Source organism: Oncorhynchus mykiss, chromosome 15 (assembly GCF_057628025.1).
Source record: "Oncorhynchus mykiss isolate SJ-2025 chromosome 15, ASM5762802v1, whole genome shotgun sequence".
Classification (NCBI taxonomy): Eukaryota; Metazoa; Chordata; class Actinopteri; order Salmoniformes; family Salmonidae; genus Oncorhynchus; species Oncorhynchus mykiss.
Window position 1 is genome coordinate 19150050 of NC_143036.1, and position 25172 is coordinate 19175221.

The 25172-nt window shown below is 42.6% G+C and overlaps 1 protein-coding gene across 2 annotated transcripts in view; it reads left to right on the top strand.

The window, feature by feature from the left end:
- Positions 1-23947, top strand: part of scn5lab (sodium channel, voltage gated, type V-like, alpha b) — a 191241-nt gene extending 167294 nt beyond the window's left edge. For both annotated transcript variants that reach the window (XM_090199463.1, XM_090199462.1), the window contains 9 exons: positions 213-367; positions 8441-8614; positions 11807-11929; positions 14141-14413; positions 17949-18002; positions 18218-18359; positions 18478-18578; positions 18804-19074; positions 20836-23947. In XM_090199463.1, the coding sequence (XP_090055589.1) occupies positions 213-367; positions 8441-8614; positions 11807-11929; positions 14141-14413; positions 17949-18002; positions 18218-18359; positions 18478-18578; positions 18804-19074; positions 20836-22094 (2552 nt within the window). In that variant the 3' untranslated portion in view covers positions 22095-23947. The remainder of the gene's footprint in view (positions 1-212; positions 368-8440; positions 8615-11806; positions 11930-14140; positions 14414-17948; positions 18003-18217; positions 18360-18477; positions 18579-18803; positions 19075-20835) is intronic.
- The last annotated feature ends 1225 nt before the right edge of the window (positions 23948-25172 follow it).

The following is a 25172-nucleotide window of genomic DNA, read 5'->3' on the forward strand; positions in this document are numbered from 1 at the left end:
GTATGAGTATAGGATTGGTCAACAACATTATTTAATTGTGAGTTAACAGAATATAACATATTTTCACTGGACAATTAATTTAAATGCATCTGGAAAATGTTGGCCTTCAATACAAATTTGAAGAAAGAGACATGATGTGTCACAACACTTGTCATTAACTAGAATTTTAATTCTCTCTTTAAAACATAGATTTTTCTCTCTATCTCCCCCAGTGTGCGTACGCCATTTCCAGTGCTGTGATATCCAAACCACGGAGGGCCTGGGCCAGGCTTGGTGGCGGTTAAGGAAGACCTGCTTTCAGATCGTGGAGCACAGCTGGTTCGAGTCCTTCATCATATTCATGATCCTGCTGAGCAGCGGTGCTCTGGTGAGCAGTGTGCATGCTGGGTAGGGGTTGTGTGGGAGTGGCACCGGGCGGTTTGCTCTGCCTGCTAACTGGTTAATCTGCCAGGCTAATCTGCCAGGGAGAGAAACCGGGGAAGAGGTTGGCACAGAGCAGTCTGACACGGACGGCTACTGTAATATGGTAGAGGTCTCAGGCTGTGTGAGATGTTTGTTACCAATGTTCCCTCTAAACAGCGCACAGCTCCCCTCAGACTGCAGCGCAGAAGAAATATGAGCCAACGCAGATAAGCACGAAATTGAACTTCACCCAACTTTCTACAGTTTTCTCCTTTCGTTAACACTATCAACGTTTCGCTCTACTGTGAGAATTATAATCGAATCAACGCAATATTAGACTCTTTCAATGTAATATACCGAAACAAAACGAACTATGCAATATCTACAGTGAGGGAAAAAAAGTATTTGATCCCCTGCTGATTTTGTACGTTTGCCCACTGACAAAGAAATTATCAATGATTTATAATTGTAATGGTAGGTTTATTTGAACAGTGAGAGACAGAATTACAACAAAAAAATCCAGAAAAAAGCGTGCCAAAAATTGTATAAATTTATTTGCATTTTAATAAGGAAAATAAGTATTTGACCCCTCGGCAAAACATGACTTAGTACTTGGTTGGCAAAATCCTTGTTGGCAATCACAGAGGTCAGACGTTTCTTGTAGTTGGCCACCAGGTTTGCAAACATCTCAGGAGGGATTTTGTCCAACTCCTCTTTGCAGATCTTCTCCAAGTCATTAAGGTTTTGAGGCTGACGTTTGGCAACTCGAACCTTCAGCTCCTTCCACAGATTTTCTATGGGATTACGGTCTGGAGACTGGCTAGGCCACTCCAGGACCTTAATGTGCTTCTTCTTGAGCCACTCCTTTGTTGCCTTGGTCGTGTGTTTTGGGTCATTGTCATGCTGGAATACCCATCCACGACTCATTTTCAATGCCCTGGCTGAGGAAAGGACGTTCTCACCCAAGGTTAGACAGTACATGGCCCCGTCCATCGTCAGTTTGATGCGGTGAAGTTGTCCTGTCCCCTTAGCAGAAAAACACCCCCAAAGCTTAATGTTTCCACCTCCATTTTTGACGGTGGAGATGGTGTTCTTGGGGTCATAAGCAGCATTCCTCCTCCTCCAAACACAGCGAGTTGAGTTGATCCCAAAGAGCTCCATGTTGGTCTCATCTGAGCATAACACTTTCACCCAGTTGTCCTCTGAATCATTCAGATGTTCATTGGCAAACTTCAGACGGGCATGTATATGTGCTTTCTTGAGCAGGGAGACCTTGCGGGCGCTGCAGGATTTCAGTCCTTCACATCGTAGTGTGTTACCAATTGTTTTCTTGGTGACTATGGTCCCAGCTGCCTTTAGATCATTGACAAGATCCTCCTGTGTAGTTCTGGGCTGATTCCTCACCGTTCTTATGATCATTGCAACTCCACGAGGTGAGATCTTGCATGGAGCCCCAGGCCGAGGGAGATTGACAGTTATTTTGTGTTTATTCCATTTGAGAATAATCACACCAACTGTTGTCACCAACTCACCAAGCTGCTTGGCGATGGTCTTGTAGCCCATTCCAGCCTTGTGTAGGTCTACAATCTTGTCCCTGACATCCTTGGAGAGATCTTTGGTCATGGCCATGGTGGAGAGTTTGGAATCTGATTGATTGCTTCTGTGGACAGGTGTTATTTATACAGGTAACAAACTGTGATCAGGAGCGCTCCCTTTAAGAGTGTGCTCCTAATCTTAGCTCGTTACCTGTATAAAAGACACTTGGGAGCCAGAAATCTTTCTGCTTGAGAGGGGGTCAAATACTTATTTCCCTCATTTCCCTCATTAAAATGCAAATTTTTGACATGCGTTTTTCTGGATTTTGTTGATGTTTTTCTGTCTCTCACTGTTCAAATAAACCTACAATTAAAATTATAGACGGATAACTTCTTTATCAGTGGGCAAACATACAAAATTAGCAGAAAAATTATTTTAGGCAGAGCGCATTGGAGTAGGATTCTATTGCATTGACAGTCAAGACTCAGGCCTGTACTCTACACTGACTGGTACGGCATAACCAAACAGAGCTGCAGTAGGCATATATGTAAAACTCCACCTGTTTTGAGCTAATATATATATTATAATATATATATATATATATATATATAATATATACAGTGGGGCAAAAAAGTATTTAGTCAGCCACCAATTGTGCAAGTTCTCCCACTTAAAAATATGAGAGAGGCCTGTAATTTTCATCATAGGTACACTTCAACTATGACAGACAAAATGAGAAAAAAAATACAGAAAATCACATTGTAGGATTTTATTTGCAAATTATGGTGGAAAATAAACTTTTGTTATTGACCAAATACTTATCTCAATACTTTGTTACAGTGCCTTGCGAAAGTATTCGGGCCCCTTGAACTTTGCGACCTTTTGCCACATTTCAGGCTTCAAACATAAAGATATAAAACTGTATTTTTTTTGTGAAGAATCAACAACAAGTGGGACACAATCATGAAGTGGAACGACATTTATTGGATATTTCAAACTTTTTTAACAATCAAAAACGGAAAAATTAGGCGTGCAAAATTATTCAGCCCCTTTACTTTCAGTGCAGCAAACTCTCTCCAGAAGTTCAGTGAGGATCTCTGAATGATCCAATGTTGACCTAAATGACTAATGATGATAAATACAATCCACCTGTGTGTAATCAAGTCTCCGTATAAATGCACCTGCACTGTGATAGTCTCAGAGGTCCGTTAAAAGCGCAGAGAGCATCATGAAGAACAAGGAACACACCAGGCAGGTCCGAGATACTGTTGTGAAGAAGTTTAAAGCCGGATTTGGATACAAAAAGATTTCCCAAGCTTTGAACATCCCAAGGAGCACTGTGCAAGCGATAATATTGAAATGGAAGGAGTATCAGACCACTGCAAATCTACCAAGACCTGGCTGTCCCTCTAAACTTTCAGCTCATACAAGGAGAAGACTGATCAGAGATGCAGCCAAGAGGCCCATGATCACTCTGGATGAACTGCAGAGATCTACAGCTGAGGTGGGAGACTCTGTCCATAGGACAACAATCAGTCGTATATTGCACAAATCTGGCCTTTATGGAAGAGTGGCAAGAAGAAAGCCATTTCTTAAAGATATCCATAAAAAGTGTTGTTTAAAGTTTGCCACAAGCCACCTGGGAGACACACCAAACATGTGGAAGAAGGTGCTCTGGTCAGATGAAACCAAAATTGAACTTTTTGGCAACAATGCAAAACGTTATGTTTGGCGTAAAAGCAACACAGCTGAACACACCATTCCCACTGTTAAACATGGTGGTGGCAGCATCATGGTTTGGGCCTGCTTTTCTTCAGCAGGGACAGGGAAGATGGTTAAAATTGATGGGAAGATGGATGGAGCCAAATACAGGACCATTCTGGAAGAAAACCTGAGTCTGGAGTCTGCAAAAGACCTGAGACTGGGACGGAAATTTGTCTTCCAACAAGACAATGATCCAAAACATAAAGCAAAATCTACAATGGAATGGTTCAAAAATAAACATATCCAGGTGTTAGAATGGCAAAGTCAAAGTCCAGACCTGAATCCAATCGAGAATCTGTGTAAAGAACTGAAAACTGCTGTTCACAAATGCTCTCCATCCAACCTCACTGAGCTCGAGCTGTTTTGCAAGGAGGAATGGGAAAAAATTTCAGTCTCTCGATGTGCAAAACTGATAGAGACATACCCCAAGCGACTTACAGCTGTAATCGAAGCAAAAGGTGGCGCTACAAAGTATTAACTTAAGGGGGCTGAATAATTTTGCACGCCCAATTTTTCAGTTTTTGATTTGTTAAAAAAGTTTGAAATATCCAATAAATGTCGTTCCACTTCATGATTGTGTCCCACTTGTTGTTGATTCTTCACAAAAAAATACAGTTTTATATCTTTATGTTTGAAGCCTGAAATGTGGCAAAAGGTCGCAAAGTTCAAGGGGGCCGAATACTTTCGCAAGGCACTGTATATACCCTTTGTTGGCAATGACAGAGGTCAAACGTTTTCTGTAAGTCTTCACAAGGTTTTCACACACTGTTGCTGCTATTTTTTACCATTCCTCCATGCAGATCTCCTCTAGAGCAGTGATGTTTTATGAAGAGAAATTATAGATAAAACATATCGGTGCTCATCGGCCATAAACATTACACAACAAGTTGGAAATCCAAATTCAACAATGAGTGATTTGGAAGGAATCAGAGGCTAACTGCAAGCATTGCAAAGCAATCACTAGCTTACTATTCAGGGGAGTGGGTGTGTGGTCCAAGTCTGGGTTTAAGGGTCTCTTTTCCAAGGTCAAAGGATAAACATTCAACACCATGGGCCAGAAAAGGTTGAATACATTGGTCATGCTGTCAATCCAGCATGACTTCTGCCACGTTCAAAACCAATGGAAACTTGGTACTGGGAAATCTCAGACTTCAGTGAGTTCAAGACAACTGGGAACTCTGAAAAAAATTAGCACCGACTGGGAAAATATTTTTTTCAGAGTTCTCAGTTGTCTTGAAAGCACAATAAATCCAGAGAATGCCAGACTTTGATGACAAAATTTTCCCACAAGAAGGACCACCGCGCTACCTTCCTGTTCAAGTGAGCACAGCACAACAAGGTGAGTCCAAAAATGTCTTGTATGCGGCAGCATAAATTATGTAAGTTGCCAGGGAAATATGTATACCTAAATAGTAGCCTATTTTCCACACTCATAATTTGGTCCCTTTCCCCCTCATAACTTAGCCTACTGTTATGACTTGGTGTTGCACATGTAACCTATAGCCTATTTTAGACAAATGTTATTATTGAATATTGTAAGAGCTTTCATTGTCTGCTTATTTGCCCACTTTATTTATCCGACGGTTTTGACTTGCTATACAGGGAGAATACTGTAAGAATGGCCCATGTTCTGAATTCTGTTGTTGTAAATTTTAAAAGTTCTGAACAAATAGTTATGACTACATCCGTCCTACCTCGCTCATTAATATCTTAATCAAAATTACAGATTGCCTCTCTCTTCGTCATCCCCTTATGCCATAGTTTGTACATCTCAATTGACAGTAGAAACCACATTTGTGTAAGCAAGTCAACCATATCAGCTTTTTGTTTTTTTAAAGGCCGTAAATGAGGCTGAATGAACTGTTTCACTGCCAGACAAGGCTCCGCTGATAGTCAGGTGTATCAGTGGTAAAGGTTCACTCCATTGTGCTGAAAATAAAGCTCTGGTGTTGGGACAGCTTTATGTAGGCCCTAACAGTTTGTGGGCACTGTTATAGTGCACTGAATGTATTGTTAAGTGTTGGGTGGCTTTTTTTACCTTTTATTTTACTAGGCAAGTCAGTTAAGAACAAATTCTTATTTACAATGACGGCATACCCCGGCCAAACCTAGACAACGCTGGGCCAATTGTGCACATGCCCTATGAGACTCCCAATCACGGCCAGATGTGATACAGCCTGAATTCGAACCAGGGACAGTAGTGATGTCTCTTGCACTGAGGCATTACATGATGAGATGCAGTGCCTTAGCCTAATGCGCTAATGCTGGCATGCATCTAACAAATGTTTTGGAGCTTTCCCCACGCTAAAATCGCCACTGGTTGCTTCCTTCAAGAGCACAACATGTGTGCATTTCTAGCCATCTTTGAAAAGTGAGTCAGGAGTCAGGTAAAGTTTTTTTTATGTCTTAAAGAGGAAGTGCTGTATTTTGAGACAATCTTGAATAAGCTAAGCTAGCAAATAGGCAGAGCATAGTCTGATTCTCTGTAATAATGGAATGGTGATAATAATTTATTTTGGAAAGTGTTTTCTTGCATCAAACACAACATTTTCAGTCACCTCTTTGTCTGACGGACAAGTGGACAAACAGGTTAATGTCAAGCCCTGCATGTTTTGTTTTTTCAAAACGCTCATGGAATGTAGGCATTGAACACCACACATTGGTTGTAGGTTGAATGACAGAACAGCTATTTCCATGTTAAAATGTTATGGTAGGCCTACATAATGATCAAATAGCCACAGTAGCCTACTTGGGCACCGTTAAAACTGTCATTTAAAGCGGGTACAGCATCAGTGTTCACAGTAAATGCGAGCCAGAAGTAGCACATCATTTTCACATTATTCAAGCTTGCGATCCGCAGACCTGAACTTTGTTCAGTGACAAAAAAAAAAATGTGAAGGAACATTGTTTGTTACTCTTTTTTTTTTGCTCTTTCTCTCCACAGTCAATGATTTACTCTAAGATCGAAGCTATTAAATAACATAATAATAAGATAATCTCATCAAAAAGAAGGTTAGCCAATAAACTTTGTACCAAAAAAATAATAGTCACAAAGTCCCATATTTGATGACGGGTGGATGCTAACATGGATGGCCGACTCTTGATCAGCGTGTGTGATGTGCTAACCTTGGTCTTAGGTTGTAATAACACTAACACTGACGGGTGTTTTTTGCATGAGCCCTCATACACTATTTCCCAGAGAGCACCCTACAACCCTCCAAGGACTAACACTAACAGCATTTGTTCCAGGGTGCAGCTCACAAACAAGGTCAGTGACTCTTTCACCTGCTATTACAATCTAACACCAAGGTTGGCAGGCATGAAATGCCCAACATGGTAGAATTAGCTGATAATTTAAAGCAGGCGAAATTGAATATATACAGTGTATATAAGACAAAATTGTGGTGTATATGAAAACATTGAATATAAAGTTTCTATTGCAATAAATTGGACACACAGAATCAAGGAATGATTGGTTGAGGTGCAGCTTTTCTTTGCCTCTGCCCGGGCCCTCCTTCTTCTTCTTCTTCCTCCTCAGTGATGTAGTGCATGAGCAGATATGTAGCTGAGGGGAGTCAGGTCAACGATTGGTCAAGCCTTCTCAGCTCTCCTCCTAATTAGCAGCGGATTGGTCGGAGCCCAAACCTCAGCTGTTCTACCAGTGCCGGCCTCTCCCCTCCACCCTGGCCCCTAGCCCATACTGCAACCATCCTCCTACTCCTCCCGCTCCATCTCTGTCCAAGCAGATTGTTGTTTCTCCTGGGTATTACCCGGTCTGTGCCCGTGTGACGTAAATGTAGGGCGCCTGGTGGCCGAGCTCACGAGAGCAGAGCAAACAGTTTCCAATGATGACGCGTCTAGCTGGATAGGGCTCTTGTTCAGCAAAATCCCTCCATTTTGTTTTTGTTTGTTTGTTGTTTTCCCCTCTCTGAAAGCACTTTCCTTCTTTTACAGAAAACCATGCAGAGGCATATTCTGCATAAAGTATGTTAGTCATTATAATATAACGAATAGCCACACACTGATGAATGCTCCTGTTGTTTTATTGTGCAACGTGTGTCTATATGACAAAGTCTAATTAATGACACACCTTGTATCACCTGCTTATGTTGAAACTATAAATATCACTGCATTTCTCATGTGGAATAAGCCTGACAAAGACCTTTTTGGTTGAAACATTGTACAATAAACAACAGGGGCATTCATCAGTGTGTGAGTATCTAGTATTTCAGGAGTTTATTTTGTACCCAGCACCTGCAAGACATTGGATGTGCGTACACGATGTTTGAAACTAGTCATTATACATTACTAGACATTTTAGAGGTCAAAGTCCCTCATTCGTGAAATGTTATAATAAGCAAAATGCCCTGTTTTCATCCAACTTTATTATCTGGGTAATATTTATAATAACTGCGATGCAAACATTGCAGCATTATTAAATACTGTATTATATAAACATACCCTTTTTCCCGATTGTAAAATGAAATTACTGAAAGGGTTTTTGGACAATAACGTGTAGACTTCCCTCATGGGTGCATACTGTCCAGTGGTCAGAATGAGACACTGCTGCATAGTCAGTAAGTATGTCATCGTGATACTGCATAAATATTGTTATGTACGATTGATTGCCGAGTGAATATGAGTCTAGGGGCGTTCCACTGTATTACAACATGAGACTAATTTACTATTTAAAAAGCAGTCCCTAATCATTACTCGTCTCTCTTGTATCTTTCACAAGGCCTTTGAGGACATCTACATTGAACAAAGAAAAGTGATCAAAATGGTGCTGGAGTACGCCGACAAGATCTTCACCTACATTTTCATCCTGGAGATGCTCCTCAAGTGGATTGCCTACGGATTCAAGAAGTACTTCACTAACTATTGGTGCTGGCTGGATTTCCTGATTGTGGATGTAAGTACAACGTTTATTTCCAACCCCTCAGACATGATGATGAGATGATAATGTCATTTGCTCAAGCAGCGGCCCACTTCACTTGATTGTGTTGTATAATCTGTCCAGGCATTATCAATCGAGCTTGATCAGTTTGTCCTGTGTAATCTGTCCAGGCATTATCAATCGAGCTTGATCTGTTTGTCGAGTGTAATCTGTCCAGGCATTATCAATCGAGCTTGATCAGTTTGTCCTGTGTAATCTGTCCAGGCATTATCAATCGAGCTTGATCTGTTTGTCGAGTGTAATCTGTCCAGGCATTATCAATCGAGCTTGATCTGTTTGTCGAGTATATTCTGAAATCCCTGAATTCGTTTTGAGACATGGACCATGTGGAATCCTGATGTGCCTTTGTTTTACTTTGTCAATAATAGTTTTCCAAAATATTGAACATTATTGAGCCACTTCACTTTCTGGGTGATTTAGCTGTCTTGCCAGACAGGATGCTCAATGGAGATTCTTGTCCGGGAATAGGCTTAATCTGTGTGCTGGAAACCGTTTCATAATGTAAAGTATACTGGTAGATACTGTCTTGGCAGGACTAGATGAATTATCACCCGACCTACTGCGGTTCTCAAAAATTCTTTGTCCAAACAACACAACCCTGAAGCGAGTTTAGCGACCCACAAAGCCCTGAGTTTATACGTCACTTATTTACATGATGTTTGTTACCACTATCCTCAGGGAGAAACATGAGAGGTGAGTTCACGTCAGTAGTTTGGACATATTGGTCTGTGGCAGAGAATCTTTGGGCAGAGAGAGAGGCTTGAGCAATTAGTGTTTGCTCTCTGCACACAGACATACCGCACAAAGGGAGGGAGAGAGTGTGGACAGGGAAGCGGGGAGAGAAGAAAAAGAAATAGAGGGAGGAGAGAGAGAGAGAGAGAGAGAGAGCTGACTAGACAGATGTAAACAGCAGTTTCTCCCCGGGAAATGTCTCCCGCATGGCTTCATGTTTTATCATTGCCATGAAAACTGCCCAGTCAATACATATTCCCCATACATAGCTAGTTGGGTCTATTTATAATGATAGATTATATCTTAATGTGTCTTTGTTTTGGATTTGCAGCAGAAGTTGTTCTATTTAATTTGCCATGTTGTCCTGTGTTTCTTCAGGGCGATACATTGCCTTTTCTTCATGTAAATGAGAGATGAAGTGAATTGAAAAGCTGGCATTCAAGAAAATGGCATTCAAAATGATGTCTTCCTATTGTCCAGCAAAATAATGGCGACATGCTGTATACAGGTGTACTATCTTAATTTGACCAGTTTCTCACAGCAGGAAACAATTTATGTGGATTAAAATTAATATACATTTTTGTAGGGGTTGATACATGTTTAGTTAGAACGAATAAAGTCTGATATTTAAAGTGGAAATTATACGTTTCAGAAGCCTTTTTAAAACTCACTACATGTTTAACATTTCCTGAATTGCAGGAAAGTTCTCCTGCAACAGAGCGATCAAATTGAGATCCTACATCTGTATAGTTCCCTCCTGAGTGAAGTGATTCAATATTCTAAATTGCTGATAAAGATGTGACAAGTGAAGGGGGAATCCCAATGTGTACATGCGCTCGCTGATTCTTTTGAAAGCCTCCTCAACAAAGTGTTTTAATGCATCCTAAAATAGTATGTGTAATGCCAAAAGATCTCCAAGTGCTGAAGTACCAAACCCCTTCAGCAAGAGGATAACGAATGAGTTCATCCCCTTTATCTCAGTGTGCTCTACAGTTCATGTTCAACAAATGATTACAAGTGTTTTCTTACACTCCGAGGCATAAAAGCTCAAAAAGACCCTGCTCAAGCCTCCCGGGTGGCGCAGTGGTGTAAGGGCGCTGTACTGCAGCGCCAGCTGTGCCATTAGAGTCCCTGGGTTAACGCCCAGGCTCTGTCGTAACCAGCCGCGACCGGGAGGTCCGTGGCGCGACGCCCGGGTTAGGGAGGGCTTGGTCGGTTGGGGTGTCCTTGTCTCATCGCGCACCAGCGACTCCTGTGGCGGGCTGGGCGCAGTGTACGCTAACCAAGGTGGCCAGGTGCACGGTGTTTCCTCCGGCGCATTGGTGCGGCTGGCTTCCGGGTTGGATGTGTGCTGTGTTAAGAAGCAGTGCGGCTTGGTTGGGTTGTGTATCGGAGGACGCATGACTTTCAACCTTCGTCTCTCCCGAGCCCGTACGGGAGTTGTAGCGATGAGACAAGATAGTAGCTACTACAACAATTGGATACCACGAAATTGGGGAGAAAAAGGGGTAAAATTCAATTAAAAAATATACAAAAATACAAAAAAATAAAGACCCTGCTCTTGAATCGGTGATTCATTAAAACAACATGACGAAGTCTGTGAACCTTTGACAATATTATTTATCTGATTGTGATATTAATCTCATATGGTGTCTGGAGGGCAGTTGAATATGAAGTTGTGAGGGGTTTTGGGGGGGCTAAAAGTTTGCTCCATGCAACGTTTGCTGGTGTAGAAACCTGTGTGTATTTAATAAGTCTGTACTGTATATTCATTTACAAGTAAATAAGCAAGTAAGTAAGTAAATAAGTAAGTATCTGTTTTCACTGAATTAACTATAATTTGATTCACACAGATATCAGTGATTGGCCTGTTGGCCAGTGCCGTCAATATAGAGCAAATTGGCACCATGCGAGTTCTCAGGACCCTGCGAGCATTGCGCCCGCTGAGAGCGGTGGCCCGCTTTGCCGGCATAAGGGTAAGGCCTGATTTGACTGCTGACCACCGCCACGACCATCCACAGTAGACACCTAGAGCTGTAGTTTCCGGTTGGCTTTGCGATTGACTTTTCATTGACCTCTCTTCCTCCCTCCCTTACACAGTTCCAGGAAGAGGTCTTTAACAGTCCTATTTCTATTTCAAAGTCTGTTAACAGCCCTCTTCATTTCTTCAGCTATGAAATAAACTAAGTTTAACATTATATTCCCTTGAATAGCAGATAGACATCCTCAATGGGTGACAGCACACCTTGAAGTCTAATGAACTATCCGTTTTCCCCTTAGGGCTGTTGCTAACAGGAGGGACTCGCCAGGGTTGTCCAGTGTTCCCTTTCAGGTTCTGTGTATCACAATTCCTTTGAACAGGTTGTGGCAGCCCCCCTAACCATGTGGGTTCTTGCGCTTTCTGTCCCCACCTAGGTGTCTTTGGTGAGTCTAGTAGCTAACATGCTGGGCTACTCGGACTTTGCTGCCATCAAATCACTTAGAACCCTCAGAGCTCTGAGGCCGCTAAGAGCACTGTCCCGATTTGAAGGCATGCGGGTAAGAGTCGTCTCTCCTCTCTGACTCATCAACTCCCGATTGTCCTCAAACCGTCTTCATCATCACTCTCTCTACCTCTGTTGCCACCCTTTCTTTCCCTGACCAGCAGTTTCTATTCAGAATACTCCAAATGTTTCCCCACTTTATCTCTCCACTTATAGTGTTATAATGCTGTCAAATCCAATTCTCCAGCTAATGCCACTAATCCCTTGACATACTTTCCCTTGGAGCTGGCAGTGGCAATATTAGCACAAAGTGGCAATATTAGCACAAAGAGATAATTTGGTTTTCATACTTCCCCTCAACTCTCCCCTCTACCTGACATGACTACCTCATTATCCGACTTATCAATTTGGATAAGCTTTATTTCATATTAAGCTTTATTTTGTAGTCTTTTCTACCTGTTATTTACATAGAGCTTTCATGGTGAAATGATCATTAGGCCCTACATCATCATTTGGGAATCATCAAAACAGGCAGTATAAAATGTGTGCAACATACTGAAGTTAGAACAGAAAGTGGCCTATTGTTACCACATAATTACCAAGTAAATACTTGACAGACACATGTTGTAACACGTATGTCAAATACAGGATCAGCATCCATTTTTGTTGGATCCTTAAAATCTTTCATGACCATCGATGCACCAAATCATGTCTAGTTCTATAATGTCTAATTATACATAATGGTTCAGATAATTATGAGAATAGACTGAAGTGCCCGAGCAAAGTAAATGAAGTAGATAGATTGAATTACAACTGCAGTCTTAGAGCTCTCCAGCAGTATTACATTTCCTGTCAATTCTTCAACCCTAGGCTCTAACATGTAACATCACCACATGATTTCTTCCTTAGATTCTTCGATAGAGATTGCACATGTATGAGATTGCACATGTATGTGTCTAATGAGGAAACCAGTGTAATTACGTAGTAGTTGAGAAATTGCTTGGTAATGGAATTGAGCATTTTTTGTAATTACAAGTTTGCAGTTAGATAGACCAGTTCTTACTAAATCAATGTTCTTACAGGGAATTACAGCATTATTATGCATGAATATGGACACATTTATGTAGTGTTACCAGAAAAGCTGATAGATATAGCAGCATTATTCATGTACATGCCTAATCCACTTAGTATGGAGTATTTCAATTATCTCATTCCAATCTTTCCATCCTTTCTCACATCTATAGTTATCTGTGATATTACATTACAAGTTGTTGCTCACTTCTGACAGTATTAATATTATTCTCCTTGCTGTTCCGTTGTTTGTTTTAGCTGTTGATTTTGTTATCACGTTCTCTTGCATGCATCCCCGTGTTCAGATATTCCGATGAATGTTTAGCCCGTAACATTTCCATAATCATTATTCATTCCCTAAAGCACATCCTTAAACCCTCTTGAACATTTCATGCACACTATAGTTAGGATTTTGGGCTATTGTTCCCTCCCATTACACAGTGTTCGTTTTCTAAGTCGACACCTGTCAGCCTAGCTTGTGGCCTCTAATATGTATATCATTTCCCCTGACATCCACTGGAATTAATTTGAATTCCTGCCCATGAAATTTGCATGCTGTCGGAAATGGGGGGCTGATGTCCGCCGAGCTCGCTGCTCTCCGCCACTGTAAATCTGGCAAATGGGATTAGGCGTCACGCTGCTTTAAAATGGCTGGGTCCACTACTCAGTGGTAAACGCAAAGTGGAAGTGCAGCCCGGCTATACAGAGGCGCGAGTCTGAGTGAGCAGCAGATTTCTTTGTGACACTCTCTTGAGGGATGCACGGGGCTAAACCCCCTATCTACTGGTTCCATTAGAGCTGTGATACTCAGGATCTCCTGGCTCAGCACTCATTTCCTCTCAACCAGGAAATCTCTTACCAGGGTGGTTTGAAAAGCTGCTGCTGCTCCTGATTGAATATAAGACACACACTCTTAATAATCTCATTTGCCAGATTCAGTAGTTTGCATGAACTTTGGAAATGTGGGGTTCGATTATTATCTTTTCATTAGGATCTCTTCTGTTTGAGTGGTTTGATATTTTGTGTTTTGGGGGGGGGGTGTGGATTGGGTAAGCACTTAGGGTAGGTGAATTGAACCACAAGTATGTAGACACTGAGTTTCTCTGATTGAGTTACTGTCGTGTATGAAGTGTGGCACGTGACAGCAAAAGGGGGCCGGATGGATACCTGACTTGATGTGTTTCCGTGGAAACAGGTTGTGGTGAACGCCCTGATTGGCGCCATCCCGTCCATCATGAACGTCCTGCTGGTGTGCCTCATCTTCTGGCTCATCTTCAGCATCATGGGGGTCAACCTGTTCGCAGGCAAGTACGGCCGCTGCGTCAACCGGACGGGCTACATCCACAACGTGTCCGTGGTCAACAATAAGACAGACTGCCTGGCCATGAACGACACGCAGTTCTACTGGACTAAAGTCAAAGTGAACTTCGACAACGTGGGCGCTGGTTACCTTGCACTCCTACAAGTTGTGAGTTTGGCTTTTTTTCCCCTTTCCTTTTATTTTTCCTCACAGTTTGAGACGTTCTTTCCTCCCACTTTGTACTTTATACTTTTTGTCGCTGCCCACCTTGTCTGTCCAGAGAGCCCCGAATCAATCAACAAGTCGCTAGGCTCTTATTTTTAGCAGCGATGGGGGCCATTACAGAGAATTGTGTGATCAGCGAGAGTGCACTTCATTCTTCGTTTTAACTTAGTTGCCGCGGTAGCCTAGCAACAGTTCACTTAGCTCCTTTCTGTCACCTTCTTGTGACTTGCCTCCATGCAAACCTCCCATTTGCATCTGGAAATAGTCTGACCCTCAGTCATTCACAAAAGCCAGTAATAACACGTAACCAAAGGGAAAAGGCCCACCGGCGTGATTTCTCGCTGATAAGAACTCACTTGTGTTGAAGTGGGGCTCCCCACTCACTCTCCTTTTTCCTCCCTCTAGAAAGACACTCCATGCAGTCAGGAGGAAGCCCATATAAGTCCTTTCCACTGCCATTAATAAAAACATAGCTCTCACATGGCACACATGCAATATTTATTTTGTACAGACTGTAAGTGTTTTTCTCTGGGTGGGAGGGGGGCTTCCTTAAAGGAAAGATAGGTTCCCCCACTCTGTGTCATAGTTTGGAAAAATCCAGAGGCTGGAAATACAAATATATGCACTATATATACAAAAGTATGTGGGCACCCCCTCAAATTAGTAGATTCAGCTATTGCAGCCACACAATTTGCTGACAGGTGTATAACATTGAGCACACAGCCATGCAATCTCCATAGAGAAACCAACTCGAACAACTGTCTTCATTGACATTTTCAACCTCTCCCTGACCAAGTCTGTAATACCTACATGTTTCAAGCAGACCACCATAGCCCCTGTGCCCAAGAATGCCAAGGTAACCTGCCTAAATGACTACCACTCCGTAGCGCTCACGTCTGTATCCATGAAGTGCTTTGAAAGAATAGTTCTGACTCAAATTAACACCATCATCCAGGAAAACCTAGACCCACTCCAATTCTCATACCACCCCAACAGATCCACAGATGATGCAATCTCTATTGCACTCCACACTGCCCTTTCCCACCTGGACAAAAGGAACACCTATGCGAGAATGCTGCTCATTGACTACAGCTCAGCGTTCAACACCATAGTGCCCACAAAGCTCATCATTAAGCTAAGGATCCTGGGACTAAACACCTCCCTCTGCAACTGGATCCTGGACTTCCTGACGGGCCACACCCAGGGGGTAAGGGTAGGCAACAACACATCTGCCACGCTGATCGTCAACACAAGGGCCCCTCAGGGGTGCGTGCTTAGTCCCCTCCTGTACTCCTTGTTTACCCATGTGTGTGTGGCCAGGCACGACTCCAACACTATCATTACGTTTGCTGATGATGCAACGATGGTAGGCCTGATCACCGACAACAATGAGACAGCCTATAGGGAGGAGGTCTGAGACCTGGCAATTTGGTGCCAGGACAACAACCTCTCCCTCAACGTGAGCAAGACAAAGGAGCTGATTGTGGACTATAGGAAAAGGAGGGCCGATCACACCCCCATTCACATCGACAGGGCTGTAGTGGAGCGGGTCAAGAGCTTCAAGTTCATTGGTGTCCACATCACCAAAAAACTATATGGTCCAAACACACCAAGACAGTCGTGAAAAGGGCATGACAAAGCCTATTCCCCCTCAGGAGACTGAAAGGTTTTGGCATGGGTCCCCAGATCCCCACCATCGAGACTGGTTGCATCACCACCTGGTATGACAACTGCTCGGCATCCGACCAGAAGGGTAGTGCGTACGGCCCAATACATCATTCTGGCCAAGCTTCCTGCCATCCAGGACCTTTATACTAGGCAGTGTCAGAGGAAGGCCCCAAAAAATGTCAAATACTCCAGCCACCGAAGTCATAGACTGTTCTCTCTGCTACCGCACGGCAAGTGGCACTGGAATACTAGGTCTAGGTCCAAAAGGCTCCTTAACAGCTTCTACCCCTAAGCCATAAGAATGCTGAACAATTAATCAAAGTGCTACCCTGACTATTTGCATTTTTTTACACTGCTGCACTCCCTGTTTATTATCTATGCAAAGTCACTTTATTCCCCTACCTACATATACATATTACCTCAATGACCTCGACTAACCTGTAGCCCGCACATTGACTCGGTACCGGTATCTCCTCTATTTAGCCTTGTTATTGTTATTTTATTGTGCTACTTTTTATACTTTAGTTTATTTAGTAAACAGGTTCTTGACTCTTATTTTCTTAAAACTGCATTGTTGGTTAAGGGCTTGTAAGTAAGCATTTCACGGTAAGGTCTATTCGGCCCATGTGACAAATCAAATTTGATTTGAAACATTGGCAGTAGAATGACCTTACTGAAGAGCTCAGTGACATTCGACGTGGCACTGTCATAGGATGCCACTTTTCCAACTAGTCAGTATGTCAAATTTCTGCCCTGCTCTAGAGCTGCCCCGGTCAACTGTATGTGCCGTTATAGTGAAGTGGAAACGTCTAGGAGCAACAACGGCTCAGCCGCGAAGTGGTAGGCCACTCGAGCTCACAGAACGGGACCGCTGAGTGCTTAATCGCGTAGCGTGTAAAAATCACCTGTCCTCAGTTGCAACCCCCACTACCGAGTTCCAAACTGCCTCTGGAAGCAACATCAGCACAAGAGCTGTTTGTTGGGAGCTCCATGAAACCGGTTACCATGGCCGAGCAGCCGCACACAAGCCTAACGCTTCAAACTCGCTGACAGCATTTTGGTAAATCAGAATTATATTAATTTCCAATGAAACGCTGCGTTTGCTTCACAGCATTGCGTTGCAGAGGCAGTTGCAGTGCGTTCGGTCTGGTGCATTTGTTGGATTTATCAAGCGCATGTGTCAAACTGTATGCGTAGACGGCTTGACAGAAATAGTAGCGGAAGGTGAATGTTGAACTTTTGTTGCATATAAATCCAGATGATGCTGCATACTATTTTGCGCAACGACACTGTGGGTGAGTTCAAAGCGTAAGATGACCATGTGCAATGCAAAGCATTGGCTGGAGTGGTGTAAAGCTGGCCCGCATTGGACTCTGCAGCAGTTGAAACGCATTTTCTAGATCACTCTTCACCATCTGCCCCCATACAAGTCAGGCCTAATCTCCCAACATCAGTGCCCGACCTCACTAATGCTCTTGTGACTGAATGGAAGCAAGTCCCCGCAGCAATGTTCCAACATCTAGTGGAAAGCCTTCCCAGAACAGTGGAGGCTGTCATAGCAGTGAAGGGGGAAGCTGGTCCATATTAATGCCCATGATTTTGGAATGAGATGTTTGACTAACGGGTGTCCACATATTTTTGGTCATGTAGTGTATCTTCAAATCTGATGTCAAAAGCGAACATCTTTTACTGCATGAACATTGTGTATACAAATGCATCTTTTGTCCTCTGCATGTGTTTATATGGCGATAATAGTGGCACACCTAATTACCTCATCATGCCCATTGAAGTTTATGTCCTTTGTTACAAGGCTACATTCAAAGGCTGGATGGACATCATGTATGCAGCAGTGGATTCTCGTGCTGTAAGTATTAAACGCCAATGTACTTGTTTTGTATAACATTATCGAAAGGGTTTGGTACATAGAGCTTTGGTATTTTCATTAATTTCATTAATGGCTGTCTTTGTCATAGCCATGTCTTGATACAATATCACAATAACATTTACCAGAATAACACAGATTTCAACTGATAAAAATGTAACTGAATGATGTATTGCTTTTTCCACTGGCTGGACTAGGTGGAGGAACAGCCTATCAGAGAGGTGAACATGTACATGTACCTATACTTCATCATCTTCATCATCTTTGGCTCCTTCTTCACACTCAACCTCTTCATCGGGGTGATCATCGACAACTTCAACCAGCAGAAACGAAAGATAAGTATCAAAAGCATCATGGCCAACAAATGGTTTGATGTGAACAAACCAGATACCTGCCATGAAAAAAAAGTGTTATTTTCACAGTGAAAATAACAGAAAAGGGGTGTCTCTTTACTTAGGTGGGCAAGACATCTTCATGACAGAGGAACAGAAAAAATATTACAACGCCATGAAGAAGCTAGGGTCTAAAAAGCCTCAGAAACCGATTCCAAGGCCAGTGGTAAGCTGGAGCTAATTGAACCCTACTTTCTTGATCTTATTAAAGGGATAGATCATTTCTTTGAAGGTATTAACTTGTTTTTGATAACACCCCAGATAAGTCGAAAATAAGTTAAAACCTAAATAAAGTGAACTATTCCTTTAATTTTCTTTGCCCTAGTGTATTAGCCTCTTGGGTTCCAAAAGGGCTTTCCACCCACTTCTCACACCTCTTCTCTTCTCCCAGAACCAAGTGCAGGGCTTCTTCTTCGACCTGGTGGGCAAGCAGGCGTTCGACATCATCATCATGGTCCTCATCCTGCTCAACATGATTACCATGATGGTGGAGACGGACGAGCAGCCGGCCCGCATGGAGTACATCCTCAACAAAATCAACCTGGCCTTCATCATCATCTTCTCCTGCGAGTGCCTCATCAAGATCGTGGCGCTGCGGTGCTACTTCTTTACCATTGGCTGGAACATCTTTGACTTTGTGGTGGTCATCCTCTCCATCGTTGGTGAGTCTGTTGCTTGGGCTTAATCAGAGGTTTTCAATTATTCTCGTTACAATGTAATTACATGGGTTCATCACCTGGCAGTTATACTGGAATAAGGTTGCTATATGTAGCTATATGTACCTGATGTCTGGCCAACGGTTTGTAGTTCTCTTCTAATGTCACTGTGTCCTTGGGTGTCCTTGGGTGTTACAGTTGATCACATGACCTTGCGTTGGCTGACAATGTCACAAAAATGATGCGTGCGCATCGATGGGGCTGGAAGCTGTGCTTAGCTATGATTCTGAGCGGTCAGATAGCTAGCAACAATGACAAGAAGCTGCCATGTGGGGAATCGTAGGTGGCTCGTTTCAGCTAGTTTTATCTTGTTCATGATACCATGTCTTGTTTTGCGGTGTTTTGACTGATTTCATGTCAATGCTAATATGGCTAAAATTCGCTAGCTAGCTAACCAACAATTGAGAGACAACAATGTATTTGAGAGACAACAAGTGCTCCGTGTGCAAATGTATTTCTACTTTCAATAAACATTTGGATACTAAATATAGTTTACATGTTGTCAAAAATCTAATCCAACCCCATCTGTTTGCCTCATACTTGCTCACATACTTGCTAAACAATCAACCTGTCTGTAAGCAAGGCAAACCACGTCACTAGCTGGCCCATACACAGATTATGACATTTAGCTTGGAACCTTCAAATTTACAACAGATTACAAATAATTTGAATTTAGTTCCAAACAATATCATGCTCAAAGAACACATTTCAGAATCTTAGTTGTGTTTTTCAATGCAACGGACAATACACCTTGGCCATCATCCAATATTTTAGTATCCATTTGGCAAGGTTATCTATCATGTCAATCAAGTCATTGAACTTAAGTGGGGCTATATCTGATGAAACTAGGGCACTGTGCTTACAGTAGGTAATAGCCCCTGTTCAGTATCCGCCAAACGAATTCCCCGTTCTGTGAACATATATGTTCTGCATTGGGGGGAGGGGCTGAAGCAAACCAAAGGGCCAGCACATAGATTGAAGCTAAGTAGCTGCCTCCATGCTAACTGATGTGTGTGGACAAGGATGCCCCTGTTGAGGTGAAGGTAATCCTAGCAATCAGGGATGTCAGTGGGGGTGATTTGGGCGTGATTGAGGTGCTGCATCAGCTGACTGTAGTCGGTGAGGGGGCTGGGGGCTTGACATATGGCTCTAAAGGGTGGCTCCCAACCCCCCTCTCCGATCCATCTCAGGTGACAGTCTTGTTCCATGGGGAGAGGAGGGTCACAAATCAGGGACAGATGGTAAATTGGTTGTGGGGGTGAGAGGGTTGGGAGGCAACATGAATGTCATTTGAGGGCAGACAGACTCTGTAGTAAGAGTGGAAGCCTTTATCATGGGCTCATTGGTGATTGAGATGGTGGAAGCTGGAATTTACATGGAGGATAACGAAGCTAATATTCACTCCTGGTTACCAATTGTCAACCTAATTTTCTAAGTTATTGTGTACATAGTGTGTAGGGGTGGCAGGTAGCCTAACGGTTTAGAGTGTTGCGTCGTTCCAATCCCTGAGCTGATTAGTTGAAAAATCTGTCAATGTGCCTTTGAGCAAGGCACTTATTCCTAATTGCTCCTGTAAGTCACTCTGTATAAGAGCATCTGCTAAATGATGTGAAAAAGTTGACCTTACTCTATGCCGTTAAATGGTTCATGATGGTCTATTAGAAGTACAGAAATCTCATTCATGTTTTTTCCCCTCCTTTCTTCCAGGTATCGTTCTCGCTGACATCATAGAGAAGTACTTTGTATCGCCCACTCTTTTCAGAGTCATTCGATTAGCCAGGATTGGACGAGTACTGCGACTCATCCGCGGAGCCAAAGGAATAAGGACCTTACTCTTTGCCTTAATGATGTCCCTTCCCGCCCTGTTCAACATCGGCCTCCTGCTCTTCCTGGTAATGTTTATATATGCCATCTTTGGCATGGCCAACTTTGCCTATGTCAAGAAGCAGGCAGGGATCGACGACATGTTCAACTTCGAGACATTCGGCAACAGTATGATCTGTCTGTTCCAAATCACCACGTCGGCAGGCTGGGACGGCCTGCTCAGCCCCATCCTCAACAACTCTCCGGAAGAGTGCAACCCCAACCTCATCCACACAGGCACCAATGCCCGGGGCAACTGTGGCAACCCCTCGGTGGGCATCACCTTCTTTGTCACCTACATCATAATTTCCTTCCTCATCGTGGTCAACATGTACATCGCCATCATCCTGGAGAACTTCAGCGTGGCCACCGAGGAGAGCACCGAGCCGCTGAGCGAGGACGACTTCGAGATGTTCTACGAGGTGTGGGAGAAGTTTGACCCGGAAGCCACGCAGTTCATCGAGTACGCCAAGCTGTCAGACTTTGCAGACACGCTGTCGGAGCCGCTGCGCATCGGCAAGCCCAACAAGATCAAGCTGATCTCCATGGACCTGCCCATGGTGAGCGGTGATAAGATCCACTGCCTGGACATTCTGTTTGCCTTCACCAAGCGCGTGCTGGGCGAGTCGGGCGAGATGGATGCTCTCAAACAGCAGATGGAGGAGAAATTCATGATGGCCAATCCGTCCAAGATCTCCTACGAGCCCATCACCACCACGCTGAGGCGCAAGCAGGAGGATGTGTCGGCCGCTGTTATCCAGAGGTGCTACCGCAGGCATCTGGTGCGGAGGCAAATGAAGCAAGCCTCCTTCCTGTACAGATCAATGCAGATCAGTCTGACGCAGAGCCCCACGGGCGAGGGGGGCACCGCTCCAGAGAAAGAGGGTCTCATAGCCTCCATGATCAAGGAGCACTACGGGGGGCCTGAGATGGAGCTGATGGAGACCCTGTCCTCCACCTCCTCTCCACCGTCTTACGACAGCGTCACACGGGCGACTAGTGAACTTTTCCAAGTTTTAATTTCCGAACAGTCCAGGAACAGTGACTTGAGGGAACATTGCCCCGCACCCGACAGAGTACCAGACCGCGAGACATTTCTGTAATGGCAACTAGGAAATGCTTTTTTTTCTTTTTTTGTTGTTTACCGAATGTAACATAGCTCAAATGACACTGGTTTAATACTTGTGGTTGTCCAGAGAATCTGCAGGGGTTTTCATAGAGAAAAGGCTAACTATTTATTTATTTTTGGAGAACATGCTTTGAGGGAGTACACAAAGGCGGTGTGTGTAATCCTAGATAACCTTTGATCCTGCTCATGTCAACTTTGCTTCACAGTTAATATGCATGAATGACCTTTGCAGGGTCACAACAATTATATCACTGATGTAATAATAATTTATTAGACTGAAGGAAATACAGTTTATCAATATTTACAAAGTATGCCTGACCTTATGAGTTCATTAAAGGTCTTACTATTATTGGTGTAATTACTTATAATAATTAGTTTTCAAACTGTGAGATGTGAGAAAAAAACTAAGGGATACAATTTTTCGTAGTAAAGTATAACATTGTTGATGTTACCAGTCTTTCATAGCAGTACAATAATTAAAATGTTTTATATTTTTAGAGTAAGAAAAAAAACATGGCCTCTTCTGAATTGCAGTACTACCACATTGTATTTGAGCATATTTTGAGCATTTTTGCATTTACGTTTACACGTAAAGATATCCCGGGATATCCCGGGGCCCTGCATTTGAGTTGTTTCCCTTTCATAACAATCTGGGCCTAGTTACACAAAACTAAGAAGCAGTGCAGTAACCATGATCTGTATGTGACAATCAAACCTACATCTATCTCATGGTTACGATTGACAGACTTCTCTTTCTCCATAACTTCTGTAGGATTAAAACTGCCCCAATGGCTCTATATTTTATATGACCATCAGCGATTATATTCACTATTAGTCGGACGGATAATCGTCCTATTTATTTTTTATTTAAAGTGTGTTTCGCATGTTTTGACTGCATCATATAGAGACGTTGCGCTCAAGACTGAAAAACAATTATTTATCTATTTTGCACAAACTGTGTTTAGCAATAATTTACTACTTTTTAGGATAAAAGGGTCAAAGTTTGTACAGCATTTATTTTACAAACCGTTCAGCTTCTCTTGGTTACCCATAGCTTAGGCCTACTCTCAATTATATCACTGACACTGGTTTCTATTTGACTCAAATAATAATAAGGACACCGCTCAACTTTAATATGATATATATTTTCAGGTTATGGTTGCAGGTGTGTTGAAGGGCTGTTTTCTGTAGCAATAGATCCAGTGTGTGCCTGGTATATACCCCTGTCCTGTTTCTAAATGGACCTCTACTCACATCGTTCTCCCATTAGATGCCATGGGTGTGTGACTGGGATCGCACTGCTATTTACCAGTGTCTACGGGGACTTTTCTAAAGACATTTCTGATTGCATGCTTTGTATTGGGAATGTTGGGGAACATGTTTAAAAGTCGGGAGCGATCCTATTCGTTTTTGGGTGGGACATTTTTATACAAAAATGTCATGGTGAAAAGTCAACTCTGCACATCTCTGTCATAAATGCACTGTTTTCATCCTAACGAGAGCTGCTTCATCATAAAAACATCCAAGACATGCACAGAAAATGCTTATTTTTCATTCTTATAAACTGTCAGAAATGCAATAACCTACAACAGTCATCTTCTCAGCAGTCCGTATATAATCGTTTTGTTGTTAGAATGATTATTCCCAGAGCATTTCTCACTGCTCAACCACAATGCAGTGCCTCAGTGAAGCCCCCGTTGCAGTAAATATTATTCAGAAAGAAGTTTTACTACTTTCAGTTGACGTTTTTTTTTAGTATGTTGCAAACACATGCCTCTGTATTTAAGATAACAACCTCCTGTGAAATAAATGAGAAAGCCTACAATATCACTGATTATTCTTTTAATTTCAGAGTCATGTATGTGGTGGTGGTGCGCGGGTCAGCTGTTTGTTCACCCGCACCCACAATTGCTAATAACCCATCTGCAACTGCCCGACTTCATGTGATAGTGAAAATCTGAGGCCTGCACTCGACCCTAACCCTAATATAGAAAATGCACTGTAAGCTACAGCCAGGGATGGCAGAACGATTTCTTTACGGGGGTACAGGATTTTTTTTGCCTGATTTAGATATGTTTCTGCTGATAATTCCTGACATTTTGGTATGGTATTTGTTAGTCAACTTGTCCATAATTAGATACATGCAGCTTCTCTTCTGTCATTATATGTTGCCCTAGAAGACTAAATAAACCCTTGCTAACCAGAATAATGTCATAAATCAATAGAATGAATGCTTCTGCTGCTTTCACACAACAAATACATTTAGGGACAAGGGAGAAAATGCAATAACTCAACCCCAAAAAACTGGAAAGATATTCTGTGCAAAATTTCCAAATTACATCAGTTTTATCGGTTGTAACGAAATAGAAAACTGTGAAAACGACCCAACATGTTTTTGGAATCCTATTTTATGTGGTTGAAATACTATCAGCTTTTATGATGCTGATGAAGATGCAGCACCTACAGATGGTATCTAACTGGCATTCACATTCTCTCAAGATGCTGAAAGAAAGAAATCATATTTCTTCACTCCTGTTCCGAGTCAAACTTTCACCGACATTTGGAGTATCATTTTACTCCAATCAATGCTTAATTCTGCAGGAGTTAATATTAAGGCTATGTGAGAGGTTCTAGACCTACAGTCAGTGTCAGGATTTCAGTTTCCATTTAAAACATCTGAACGGTAGGCTACAGTTCCCCTGACGTGCCATAGGCCTATTTGAAGTCCCCATCTTGTGACTACTGTCGAATGTGTATAGCGCCTCACAATCATCACACAACATAACAGACACTCCTATCATCCTCTTTAACCACTTTGACAAATCTTTCCCAAACATGACTTTTCTGGGCCTCCTTTCTCTTTATTTTCAACTCTACATTTCGCAGCTTTTCTCCAATTGAATTAAACTCAGACATTGTCCTTTTGCCTACATGGATCATGTTAACATTTTCTGTAATTTCCCAAAGCATTTGGCGATTGGTGTGTAGGCTATTTGGCGATTGGTGTGTAGGCTATTTGGCGATTGGTGTGTAGGCTATTTGGCGATTGGTG